The 13,054-nt window shown below is 39.4% G+C and overlaps 2 protein-coding genes across 3 annotated transcripts; both read left to right on the top strand.

The window, feature by feature from the left end:
- Positions 1 to 302: 302 nt before the first annotated feature.
- On the top strand, positions 303 to 4,302 carry LOC121177249. Of its 2 annotated transcripts, none has more exons than XM_041031495.1 (6): positions 303 to 2,776; positions 2,959 to 3,297; positions 3,463 to 3,504; positions 3,590 to 3,709; positions 3,869 to 3,903; positions 4,065 to 4,302. In XM_041031495.1, the coding sequence occupies exons 1-6, from the start codon at positions 2,662 to 2,664 to the stop codon at positions 4,164 to 4,166; spliced, it is 753 nt and encodes a 250-aa protein (XP_040887429.1). In that variant the 5' UTR covers positions 303 to 2,661; the 3' UTR covers positions 4,167 to 4,302. The 2 variants fall into 2 exon arrangements, with proteins under 2 accessions (XP_040887429.1, XP_040887430.1); XM_041031496.1 differs by having other exon boundaries at positions 3,878 to 3,903.
- A 1,692-nt stretch (positions 4,303 to 5,994) lies between these two features.
- LOC121177248 lies at positions 5,995 to 8,098 on the top strand. The gene is made up of 6 exons (XM_041031494.1): positions 5,995 to 6,510; positions 6,693 to 7,034; positions 7,200 to 7,241; positions 7,351 to 7,470; positions 7,608 to 7,642; positions 7,804 to 8,098. The coding sequence occupies exons 1-6, from the start codon at positions 6,396 to 6,398 to the stop codon at positions 7,903 to 7,905; spliced, it is 756 nt and encodes a 251-aa protein (XP_040887428.1). The 5' UTR covers positions 5,995 to 6,395; the 3' UTR covers positions 7,906 to 8,098.
- The last annotated feature ends 4,956 nt before the right edge of the window (positions 8,099 to 13,054 follow it).

The following is a 13,054-nucleotide window of genomic DNA, read 5'->3' on the forward strand; positions in this document are numbered from 1 at the left end:
GAATCACATCATAGTGTTTCGCTGGCTCTACTCCAGTGCATCCAAGGAGGCCCTTACCCTCCTGTACACTCAGGAAACCACTGGAACAGCAGCTCAGAGTGGAGCTGATGCTTTATCATGTTCAGCAGCCTTTGTGTAGTTATGTATGTGGGTAATGGATGGAAGGGCTCAGTGGCAAAACAATATATTTTGTCAAAAATTTTTACTTTCAACCTCAGTTGTTGCTCATGTTTATTTCTCTCTCACAATCAAATGCTATGTTGTTCTTTTTTTGTGATGGTAAAGAAAGAGTATGATTGATGTGGGATGGAGGAGGAGTCAGAAAGGACACTGATGACTGTTAAACTGTCTTATAGGGAGACTGAAATGGTCTGTGGGGGGTGGAGTGAGTGAGATACACATCACAGGTTTGACAGGAAGAGACAGCACAGTGTGGTCTGAGCACAGCTGAGCTGAAAATCATGAGGCCTCCAAGCTCTGAAAGAAAGTTTTAAAGGAAGCAGAGAAAACTGACCTGTTGTTAAGGACAAATGAAACTAGCTGCTGTATTTAGGCTTTTATGGAAAATACTGAAGGAAAGAAATAACAAGAAATAACACCCAGCAACCACGATTAACCAGAACCCTGTGGTGACTCAGCAGAGCTGAGTCTCTGTGGACTCTCATGCTTCTCAATAACAGTCTAAAGAAAACTTGGATGGTACAAAGATACGACTGGTTTTTAGATCTGTTGGTTTATGAGCAATGATGCACCACAGGGGATTCTAACACAGTAAAATTAGAGCTGGGTACAAACAAAGGGCTCAAAAGAAAAACTAAAAAATCTCTGTAAAACAGTAAAAGCAAGAAACTGGTCTTTAAAGCAGGAAAGATTCAGGACATTTGAAGTTCATAAAAAAACACTGGCAAAGGTATCCAAAGATTCATGAGGCTGAATCAGAGAGAACGACAAGGAAAACAGGGTCTAAACACAGAAAAGGACTGAAAGAGGAAAATGGCTGGAACATTGGACACAAGAGACTAAGACAATCTGACAACAGACTAGAGAGAAAACAGCTTAAATACAAGAGGAGGAGGGGAGACAATTGGACACAGGTGCAACACATTAAGGCAGGACAGGTAATCAAAGAGGCGGAAAAACAGGAGGTCAGGAAGTGATTCTGTGTTAATCACAGTGATCTTATCTGTATAAAGGTAAATATAGTATTATCTCTCACGTATTTAGTTTTGATTCTCACATGCATCTTTGTTTTGCTCTCAGTCTTCGTCTTTTTTAATGTTTGTTTTTGATCTTAGAAAAAGAAGAAGGAAATGAAAACACACAATGTTTGATGGAGGAGGAGTCAGAGAAAGACACTGATGACACATTTCCTTATATTGAGTCTTTGCAAGAATGAAGGAGTGAGTGAGTGAGTGAAGTACACATCACTTATTGGAGCAAAAAGCACAGTGTGACCTGAGGACAGCTGAGGTGAAAATCATCAGACATCTACAGTCAAACTTATTTACATAATTGCAGAGCCAGATGACAGCGTCTTCCTCATTAATCTGAGATACCTACGGTATAAATACATAGAGAAATGGTGACAGTTTATGTTCAACCTCAAATATAAAAAGATAATATAAGGAAAGTGTTGAGTTCACTGACAGTGACGTAACACAATGAACAAAAACAGGCAAAGTAGAACCAGCTTCAAATTATTAGTGATTGAAAACAGTGCTGCTGTTACAGAGGACAAACTCATAGGAACAGAGTGTAGCATGACTCTGTTTGTACTGTGGAAATGTGTACTCTTCTAAAACTATCAACATGATGGGAGTTTGAGAATGCATCACAAAAAACAGCATCAACAGCAAATGAGAGAAAGTAAAGTCTGATTAATGAACAGAACAAATCAAATAAGAAAAACTAGGGAAATTAGGAATGAAGACCTGATTCTCTCTACAGTTGGTGGTTTAGAGTTCATGTTACCGTGCCTCTTATTGTTATTGGGGTTGATACCATACATTAAAATGACGGCCAAATTTATTTTAATCTCCATTCAGTGAAGACTTTGGTTCACAATGTGTTGAGGACAAAGACTGACAGCATGGGAGCTCAGAGCCAAATGTGAGCCCAGAAAAAGACGTGATTCTCAGTTGTCTGATCTCAGCAACACGTCTGAGACACAGTTTTCAAGACAAATACCTTGACCTCAACTTGCACTGCATCATGTGAATGCAACTGTTGTATCGCGTTGTCGCTGCTTGATGGTATCTTTGTGCTGCCACTAAAATAGAGCACTATGTGTGAGGGGTATGGGAGGTTATTGTGTGGCCCGTGCTCCACAAGATAAGTATAGAAAAAACCACCTCCCTCTTTAATGAAACCTCCTTCCTGAGGCTCAGTGATTTGAAGTTCCATTGCAGTAAGATGATCATATGCACAAAGATGAGCTTTACTATAATAACAGCTTTACTTCTCTCCAGCCTCAGTAAGTAATGGCACTGAATTACTCTCACACTGTGCTCCATGGAGAACTTCTGTCTCACTGAATTATTTCCTGATTATTTCTTAACTTTTGCTCCGTGAGCATAAAAGTTTGTGTCAGCACGTATTTTCTTGGAGGCGTTTCTGTGATGAGTTAGAGGAACAGAAAGAAGAAGAGCACACCTCCTCTTTATGTTGAAGACGTACCCTTCCTGGACTCACTTCAGTTACGGACATTGCAGAACTTCAGTCGTGCACACGATGATCAACTTTACCTTGATAACAGCTTTCATTCTCTGCAGCCTCAGTAAGAACTGGAACTCATTTACTCTCAAGATCATTATTCATTTTATTATTGTGTGTTTAACCTGCTGTCAATCAAACTTATTTCCTCATTAGGTTCTTGCTGACTTTCATTAAGAGCTATTGTTTCCCTTCATGTTGCTTTGAAACAACTAAGTCTCTTGTTGTCTCTGCTGTTTGTTTCAGACTGGATCTGTGTCTCAGTGTCTGAGACTCAGACTGTGGAGGTCCAGCCTGGTCAAGAAGCCAAACTGCTGACCAATATTTCCAAAGAAGAAACTGTGACATTCTGGTCCAGACTGATCAACAGAACCAGAGTCAACTGTATCTCTGTTATGTTCAAGTCTGACAGCAAAGCTGAATTCTGTGATGGATATGACAATGGGAAATTTGAAATGAGAATTGCTGGTTCGTCTGTCTTTCTCCGAATCAAACAAGTGGATTTCTCTGACTCTGGACTTTATTTCTGTGGATTTTACCACAGTGGACGTCCAAATTTCACAGTGATTGATTTAAAGGTAACAGGTGAGTTTACTGTCAAGTATTTTCTGTCCTTTGGTTCCATTGTTCTGTTTGTTTCTGATCATATTACAAATACATTGTAATATCCTCTGTGTGTGGCTATTATGGTTATGATGTATGTCTGTCAAAATAAACTCAAAACCGAATCAAACTTAATTTCTCTAAAAGGCAGCAATGAGTCACATGATGACATGGAAAGAAAATATAAAGGTGAGATTGTTTTCCATTTGAATTTCAGTCAGTTCTCAAGTCTCTAAAGGTTAAATAGAGTCTAACTTCATTATGTTTCTTGTAGAAGAGTGTGATGGAACAGCAAAGCTGATGAGTATGATCCTGGCTGGTCTGAGTGTTTTCCTTGTTTTCCTTGTAATGGTCATCATTGGTCTGGTTGTTCAAAACAGGAAACTTCAGACAGGTACTTTTTCAGAGCTACTGTGTCTATTTTAAATTTGATTTTATTGCTACTTTCAAATTGTCTCAAATTTGTGTTAATATACTTGAAAAACACAAAACTCCTGCTTCACCAAAGACAAAGATCAATGAACTGACCAGATGTATTGTTTCTGTCACTTATCTGATAAAGAAGAACAGAAGCCAGAGCAAAGTGAGGTAAATCCAACTTTGATTTTACATCTAATTCATATTTATTTATTTTAAATGAATACTGACCAAACATCAATGTTGGAATGAGCCTGAAAAATCCAGTATCTGTGTGGGAATTAAGATCATGTCAAGTCTCCACATTAAGACTGTAAATCTTCTTTTCTCAGAATCATGGCTCTGATGAGATGAACTACGCAGCAGTGACTTTTCGAGCAAAAGCAAAAAGAAGAGAGCTGGAGCCAAATGTTGTTTATGCTGCCACCAGATAGACTCAGGAGGAAACTGGAACTGATGCTGTATCACATTCATATGCTCTGGGTCTTTGTCTGGCTTGTTGCTCAGAGGAAGAAACACTCTGGTCAAAAAATGGCATTTTTGCAATAAAGATGTGATGTTGATCCTTTTTCAAGTGTCTTTCTGCTGCAGAGCTTCAATTGTCAGCATTTGCTTTCTCTCAATCAAAGTCTGTTTAGACAATAAAAACATTTACTTGGTGTTTGAAGGAGGAGTGAGGACATTCTCTGACAGTGAGAGTTAGATGGAGGTCTGCAGCAGAGGAGGAGGGAGTGAGGTACACACAGAGGAAACAGAGTATGATTGATGTGTGATGGAGGAGGAGTCAGAAAGGACACTGATGCCTGTTAAACTGTCTTATAGGGAGACTGAAATGGTCTGTGGGGGGTGGAGTGAGTGAGATACACATCACAGGTTTGACAGGAAGAGACAGCACAGTGTGGTCTGAGCACAGCTGAGCTGAAAATCATGAGGCCTCCAAACTCTGAAGGAAAGTTTTAAAGGAAGCAGAGAAAACTGACCTGTTGTTTAGGACAAATGAAACTAGCTGCTGTATTTAGGCTTTTATGGAAAATAGAGAAGATAACATTGACTAACATTGTGTGAGTTCACCACAGTAAGACTTCAGTCATGATCACAAGTCAAGTCAAGTCAAGATCTCATGTGTTTCAAGACTAAATGTGTTTAACCTGCATTTGGATTCAGATAAAACAAAAAGAAATGTGGGAAATGTTTGCACAAGAAAGTGTTTTTCTCTGGTTGGATATGTGAAGTTTGTTCTAATTGAATTAAAGGAACCTTTCTGCACTGGCTGTGTTTGCATGCACATGCAGCCACACAACAAGTCTTGTGCCCCCTCCCCCTGTCATTTTCCACTGTGGTGAGAACCATATGTGTATCAGCCACAATGAAAGCCTCAGAAGACTGGCCTTTCACTTCAATAAAACCACAAACAACAGAAGCTGTACAACCTTTATACAGGACATCAGCACCTGCTGGAAGAAAAACAGGCCTTGTGGAGCCTCATACTTACAGAGAAAGACGACAGCGTCTTCCTCATTAAACTGAGATACCTACAGTATAAATACATAGTACAGATCAACACAGAGAAATGGTGACAGTGTATTTTGGACCTCAAGTATAAAAAGATAATATAAGGAAAGTGTTGAGTTCAATGACAGTGACGTAACACAATGAATAAAAAGAGGCAAAGTAGAACCAGCTTCAAATTATTAGTGATTGAAAACAGTGCTGCTGTTACAGAGGACAAACTCATAGGAACAGACTGTAGCATGACTCTGTTTGTACTGTGGAAATGTGTACTCTAATAAAACTATCAACATGATGGGAGTTTGAGAATGCATCACAACAAACAGTATCAGTAACAGCAAATCAGAAAACCAGAAAACCAGATGTTTGACTAGTGAACAGATCAAATCAAATATGAAAAACTGGGGTAATTAGGAATAAAGACCTGATTCTCTCTACAGTTGGTGGTTTAGAGTTCATGTTACTGCGCCTCTTATTGTTATTGGCCTAGATACCATATGTTAAAAAGATGGTCAAATTTATTTTAATGTAAATTAAGTTTAGACTTTGGTTCACAATGTGTAGAGGACAAAGACTGACAGCATGGGAGCTCAGAGCCAAATGTGAGCCCAGAAAAAGACGTGATTCTCAGTTGTCTGATCTCAGCAAAACGTCTGAGACACAATTTTCAACCAAAATACCTTGACCTCAACTTGCACCTAAACATGTGAATGCAACTGTTGTATCGCGTTGTCGCTGCTTGATGGTATCTTTGTGCTGCCACTAAAATAGAGCACTATGTGTGAGGGGTATGGGAGGTTATTGTGTGGCCCGTGCTCCACAAGATAAGTATAGAAAAAACCACCTCCCTCTTTAATGAAACCTCCTTCCTGAGGCTCAGTGATTTGAAGTTCCATTGCAGTAAGATGATCATATGCACAAAGATGAGCTTTACTATAATAACAGCTTTACTTCTCTCCAGCCTCAGTAAGTAATGGCACTGAATTACTCTCACACTGTGCTCCATGGAGAACTTCTGTCTCACTGAATTATTTCCTGATTATTTCTTAACTTTTGCTCCTTGAGCATAAAAGTTTGCATCAACACGTATTTTCTTGGAGGCGTTTCTGTGATGAGTTAGAGGAACAGAAAGAAGAAGAGCACACCTCCTCTTTATGTTGAAGACGTACCCTTCCTGGACTCACTTCAGTTACGGACATTGCAGAGCTTCAGTCGTGCACACGATGATCAACTTTACCTTGATAACAGCTTTCATTCTCTGCAGCCTCAGTAAGAACTGGAACTCATTTACTCTCAAGCTCATTATTCATTTTATTATTGTGTGTTTAACCTGCTGTCAATCAAACTTATTTCCTCATTAGGTTCTTGCTGACTTTCATTAAGAGCTATTGTTTCCCTTCATGTTGCTTTGAAACAACTAAAACTCTTGTTGTCTCTGCTGTTTGTTTCAGACTGGATCTGTGTCTCAGTGTCTGAGACTCAGACTGTGGAGGTCCAGCCTGGTCAAGATACCAAACTGCAGATCTCCAACATTTCCAAATATGAAACTGTGACATTCTGGTTCAGACTGATCAACAGAACCAGAGTCAGCTGCATTTCTGTTATGCATAACTCTAAAGACAAAGCTGAATTCTGTGAGGGATATGACAATGGAAATTTTGAAATGAGATATGGTGAATCGTTTGTCTTTCTCCGAATCAAACAAGTGGATTTCTCTGACTCTGGACTTTATTTCTGTGGATTTTACAACAATGGACGTCCAAATTTCACAGTGATCGATTTAAAGGTTAAAGGTGAGTTTACTAAATATATTTTCTGTCTTTTGGTTCCATTGTTCTGTTTTGTTTCTGATCATATTACAAATACATTGTAATATCCTCTGTGTGTGGCTATTATGGTTATGATGTATGTCTGTCAAAATAAACTCAAGGCTGAAACGATCTTCATTTCTTTAAAAGGCAGCAATGAGTCACATGATGACATGGACAGAAAATGTAAAGGTGAGATTTATTTCATTGTGCAAAAATTTGTTGTTTTCCATTTGAATTTCAGTCAGTTCTCAAGTCTCTAAAGGTTAAATAGAGTCTAACTTCATTATGTTTCTTGTAGAAGAGTGTGATGGAACGACAAAGCTGAAGAGTGTGATCCTGGCTGGTCTGAGTGTTTTCCTTGTTTTCCTTGTAATGGTCATCATTGGTCTGGTTGTTCAAAACAGGAAACTTCAGACAGGTACTTATTATATTGATTTTGTAACTACTTTCAAATTCTTTAAAATTTGTGTTAATATGCTTGAAAAACACAAAACTCCTGCTTCACCAAAGACAAAGATCAATGAACTGACCAGATGTATTGTTTCTGTCACTTAGCTGATAAAGAAGAACAGAAGCCAGAGCAAAGTGAGGTAAATCCAACTTTGATTTTACATCTAATTCGTATGTATTTCTTTTAAATGAATATTGATCAAACATCAATGTTGGTATGAGCCTGAAAAATCCAGTATCTGTGTGGGAATTAAGATCATGTCAAGTCTCCACATTAAGACTGTAAATCTTCTTTTCTCAGAATCATGGCTCTGATGAGCTGAACTACGCAGCAGTGACTTTTCAAGCAAAAGCAAAAAGAAGAGAGCTGGAGCCAAATGTTGTTTATGCTGCCACCAGATAGACTCAGGAGGAAACTGGAACTGATGCTGTATCACATTCATATGCTCTGGATCTTTGTCTGGCTTGTTGCTCAGAGGAAGAAACACTCTGGTCAAAAAATGACATTTTGCAATAAAGATGTGATGTTGATCCTTTTTCAAGTGTCTTTCTGCTGCAGAGCTTCAATTGTCAGCATTTGCTTTCTCTCAATCAAAGTCTGTTCAGCCAATAAAAACATTTACTTGGTGTTTGAAGGAGGAGTGAGGACATTCTCTGACAGTGAGAGTTAGATGGAGGTCTGCAGCAGAGGAGGAGGGAGTGAGGTACACACAGAGGAAACAGAGTACAGCAGTAGCTGCTGTATTTAGGCTTTTTAGGTAAATACTGAAGGAAAGAAATAACTACAGGATGAACCAGCACCCTGTGGTGACTCAGCAGAGTTCAGCCTCTGTGGACTCACATGCTTCTCAAAAACAGTCTAAAGAAAACTTGGAACAAAGATACGACTGGTTGTCAGATCTGTTGGTTTATGAGCAACTATGCACCACCAAGGTTCCTGATACTATATGTCTATCCCAGCTGACTACGAGCGAGAGGCGGGGTACAAGCTGATTGGTCACTAGTCAATGGCAGGGCCTAAAACAGACAACTGCACACACAAACACTCACACCAAGGGTCAATGCAGAGTAGACAATTAACCTTATTTACATATTTTCGGGATTGTGGGAGGAAGCCATAGTACCCGCAGAACATGCAAACTCCACACAGATGGGGCCGAAACCAGAGTTCGAACTTGGAACCCTCTTGCTGTGAGGAGACAGTGCTAACCACTGCAAGGAGCTACAAGGAAAACAGGGTCTAAACATAGAGGAGGACTGAAAGAGAGAAACAACTGGAACATTGGACACAAGAGACTAAGACAATCTGACAACAGACAAAAGAGAAAACACAGCTTAAATACACGGAGGGTTAGGGTTAGGGTTAGGAGGGGAGACAATTGGACACAGGTGCAAAACATTAGGGCAGGACAGTTAATCAAAGAGGCGGGAAACAAAGGACAGGAAGTGATTTTGAAATGATACAGAAGGTCAGTGATTTCAAAATAAAAATGGAATATAAATAAAATGACACACGAGGAAACAACAGAACATGACCTGACTCAAGAGCGAGACGTGACACAAAATAATGGACATTGCAGAAATCTAGAATGATGAATGTGAAAACTGTTGTCTGCATCATTTGGAAATTCACATCTATATGTCTTTTAACCATTCATGAAAATACATAAAACATCAGTACGGTTGATACAAAATATGAAATGAAAAACAGCATGTTGGTGGGAGTCATCAGGACAGATATGAACATCGATAAGAACATTAAAAAGCTGCTGTGGTTTTTGAAGACGACACTTTCGAGGATGTAAAGCAAAAAAAAACATCAACAGCATTATTATATTTGAATTGATCCTTGGTAGATGATCATCAGGCACAAAATATCAGTCCCACTGAAAAACAACATCCATAAAAAGCAGCGTCATTCATGAACATATGATGCTACAGGTCCCTCACTTTGCTTTCTTGCCATATTTCATATATCATATGAGACTGTTATGGATTAGGTGGTGATGGCTAAATAAATCTGCAGCAGCCACTGAGCAGTTGATCTTTAGGATTCAGTTCATCGTGGCAACTTTTGTCTCAGCATCAGACGCAGAGACATGCTGTGAAAAGTTGACTCTGAGAGCTGCAAACTTTCCAGTGAGGTCATTTTTCAGCTTTTATGTTAAGGTTTATTGGCTGGAGCCACATAAACATGGTGTGTATATGCAGAGGCATTGCGTTCTATTTGCTGGTATGTGTGAGCGTCAAGATGAAAGACAAAAGACAGCCCGCCCCTCTAGACCCCTGTATATGAGCTCAGTGGTTCAGACGATCCTGGCAGTGACACCATTAAACGCACAATGAGGAGCTTTACCTTGATAACAGCTTTATTTCTCTGCTGCACCAGTAAGTACTTTATTATTAACTAATTACTCTCAGCACCAAGTAATGGAACCAGAAACCCACCAGAGTTTAAACTTGTAAATTAGAGCTGAATTCATTCTTCTTGTTGCCTCAAACTCTGACATTATACACTGAGAGAGATCAAATCTCTTGTTGTCTCTGCTGTTTGTTTCAGACTGGATCTGTGTCTCAGTGTCTGAGACTCAGACTGTGGAGGTCCAGCCTGGTCAAGAAGTCTCACTGCTGTGCTCCAACATTTCCAGAACACCAACTCAGACAGACTGGTTCAGACTGGTCAACAGAACAAAGGTCAGCTGTATCTCCTCTAAGTACAAGTATGATGACAATGCTTCATACTGTGATGGATTTGAAAATAGATTTGAAATGAGCTCCAACGTCACCACTGTCTTCCTTAAAATAAAGCGAGTGGATTCATCTGACTCTGGACTGTATTTCTGTGGATTTTACATGAACGTTCACACAGTCATTGGCAGTACGACACATTTAAAAGTTCAAGGTAAGATTGTATTTAAGTCTAATCTCTTTCACAGACGTCTGTTTCTCATCATGTTTCAATTTTGTTGTCAGAGTTGTGTGAAAACTGCACAAAGAAAAACAAGAAACCAATCAGAGTCTAATAGTTTAGTTTCCATGTGTTTTGCAGATAATGGTGAATGTGAAGATGAAGCTGATTGTCAGACTGAAAGTAAGGTTCTCCTTCCCTCTCTGAAGATGTTCTTCATTGCACATGTTATGTCAATATTAACCATGTTAAAAGCCTCCAGATAGAAACACAGAGCTTGATATATCATGTTTATTGTAGAAATGCCTGATGGAACGACAAAGCTGATGAGTGTGATCCTGGGCGGTCTGACTGTTCTTCTGACTATAGTCATCATTATTCTGACTGTTAAAATCAGAAAAGGTACTGTCTGTGTTTCCTGTGTACAGGTGCATCAAATGTTACACGTCCTGTATGTTTTGTGAGTTGTGACAAACACGTTCACATCAGTTTATCTGGTCAGTGATCGTTAACTCATTAGACGTTTTGTCTTTTTTCATTTAGCTAAAAATGAAGAAAAGCATCCTGGAAGAAAGGTGAAGCATCTTATTTGTTTAAAAAAGAAAACATGATGAACCTTAATCATATGTGATGTGTTTCATCATGTTTAAGTACAGAAACACTAAATGCTTGAATGTCCTGGAAAAAACACTTTATTCCTTGAGAAAACATGGACCTCACAGACTCTGAGCTGGTTTCTTTGGGCCTCACAGACTCTCAGCTGGTTTCTTTGGGCCTCACAGACTCTCAGCTGGTTTCTTTGGGCCTCACAGACTCTCAGCTGATTTCTTTAAAACATCTTGACTCTATATGCTCTGATTTACAGAATCTGGGCTCTGGTGACCTGAACTCTGCAGCTTTGAGGTTCCTTCCAGAAACAATAAGAAACAGGAAGCCTGCATCACCGAGAGAAGTGGAGACTCATGTCATTTATAATGTCAGCAGATAGACTCAGGAAGCAACTGCAACCTGGATTATTACTGATGCTTTGTCACATTAATCTGCTATGTTGCTTTTCTGCATGGGTGGTGGTAAAATATTTGGTTGTAATGAAGTTCCTGTATAAATAAAGAGCTGGCTTTTATTGGCTCATGTCTCTGTCTTTCACTTTCTGCATCTCTGTGTTTCTTCCATTCAATCTTCATCTGAAATAGACCAAGGACATATTTTCTGTTTGATGAGGATCAGTCATGAAGGACACGGATGACTGTCAAACTCGCTCATAGGGAGATGGTCTGTGGTGGGAGGGAAGGGGGGGAGAGAAACACATCTCTCCACAGGATAAGACAGCACAGTGTGATCTGAGCTCTTGTTTTGCTCTCTGTCTCTGTCGTTTCTTTTCATTTATCTATGATCTTAAAAAGAACGAAGGAGTGAGTGAGTGAAGTACACATCACTTATTGGAGCAAAAAGCACAGTGTGACCTGAGGACAACCGAGGTGAAAATCATCAGACATCTACAGTCAAACTTTCTGAATTGAAGCAGTTAACACTGGTTTCATTTCTTGTGTTGCACTTATAAAAATAATGGGCCTGTTCTTAAGGGAGAGTCTGCAGGGAGGGAGGAGCTGTGAGGTACATGTCACGTCTTGGACACAGAGATACAGCACAGTGTGGTCTGAGCACAGCTGAGCTCTCATGCGTCGCAAGACTAAATGTGTTTAACCTGCATTTGGATTCAGATAAAACAAAAAGAAATGTGGGAAATGTTTGCACAAGAAAGTGTTTTTCTCTGGTTGGATATGTGAACTTTGTTCTAATTGAATTAAAGGAACCTTTCTGCACTGGCTGTGTTTGCATGCACATGCAGCCACACAACAAGTCTTGTGCCCCCTCCCCCTGTCATTTTCCACTGTGGTGAGAACCATATGTGTATCAGCCACAATGAAAGCCTCAGAAGACTGGCCTTTCACTTCAATAAAACCACAAACAACAGAAGCTGTACTACCTTTATACAGGACATCAGCACCTGCTGGAAGAAAAACAGGCCTTGTGGAGCCTCATACTTACAGAGAAAGACGACAGCGTCTTCCTCATTAAACTGAGATACATATAGTATAAATACATAGTACAGATCAACACAGAGAGAAATGGGGACAGTTTATTTTGGACCTCAAGTATAAAAAAATAATATTAGGAAAGTGTTGAGTTCATTGTCATAACACAAAGAATAAAAAAAGGCAAAGTAGAAGCAGTTTCAAATTATTAGTGATTGAAAACAGAGTTGCTGTTACAGAGGACAAAGTCATAAGAAAAGAGTGTAGCGTGACTTAAACAGCATCAACAGCAAATTAAAGCAATAGCCAGTCAGAGAAAGACAAGTTTGATTAATGAACAGATCAAATCAAACATGAAAACCTGGTGAAATATGGAATAAAGACCTGATTCTCTCTACAGTCGGTGGTTTAGAGTTCATGTTACTGCACTTCTTATTGTTATTGGCGTTGATACCATACATTAAAATGACGGCCAAATTTATTTTAATCTCCATTCAGTGAAGACTTTGGTTCACAATGTGTTGAGGACAAAGACTGACAGCATGGGAGCTCAGAGCCAAATGTGAGCCCAGAAAAAGACGTGATTCTCAGTTGTCTGATCTCAGCAA

Source organism: Toxotes jaculatrix, chromosome 23 (assembly GCF_017976425.1).
Source record: "Toxotes jaculatrix isolate fToxJac2 chromosome 23, fToxJac2.pri, whole genome shotgun sequence".
In the NCBI taxonomy this organism is placed as follows: Eukaryota; Metazoa; Chordata; class Actinopteri; family Toxotidae; genus Toxotes; species Toxotes jaculatrix.

Excerpts from the sequence above, each read along its gene's own strand:
- LOC121177249 (XM_041031495.1), top strand. The coding sequence starts at position 2,662 with ATGTTGAAGACGTACCCTTCCTGGACTCACTTCAGTTACGGACATTGC. Across the intron at positions 3,298-3,462 it reads GATTGATTTAAAGGTAACAG|GCAGCAATGAGTCACATGAT; the intron begins GTGAGTTTACTG and ends TTTCTCTAAAAG. Across the intron at positions 3,904-4,064 it reads AGAAGCCAGAGCAAAGTGAG|AATCATGGCTCTGATGAGAT; the intron begins GTAAATCCAACT and ends TTCTTTTCTCAG.
- LOC121177248 (XM_041031494.1), top strand. The coding sequence starts at position 6,396 with ATGTTGAAGACGTACCCTTCCTGGACTCACTTCAGTTACGGACATTGC. Across the intron at positions 7,035-7,199 it reads GATCGATTTAAAGGTTAAAG|GCAGCAATGAGTCACATGAT; the intron begins GTGAGTTTACTA and ends TTTCTTTAAAAG. Across the intron at positions 7,471-7,607 it reads AAACAGGAAACTTCAGACAG|CTGATAAAGAAGAACAGAAG; the intron begins GTACTTATTATA and ends TCTGTCACTTAG.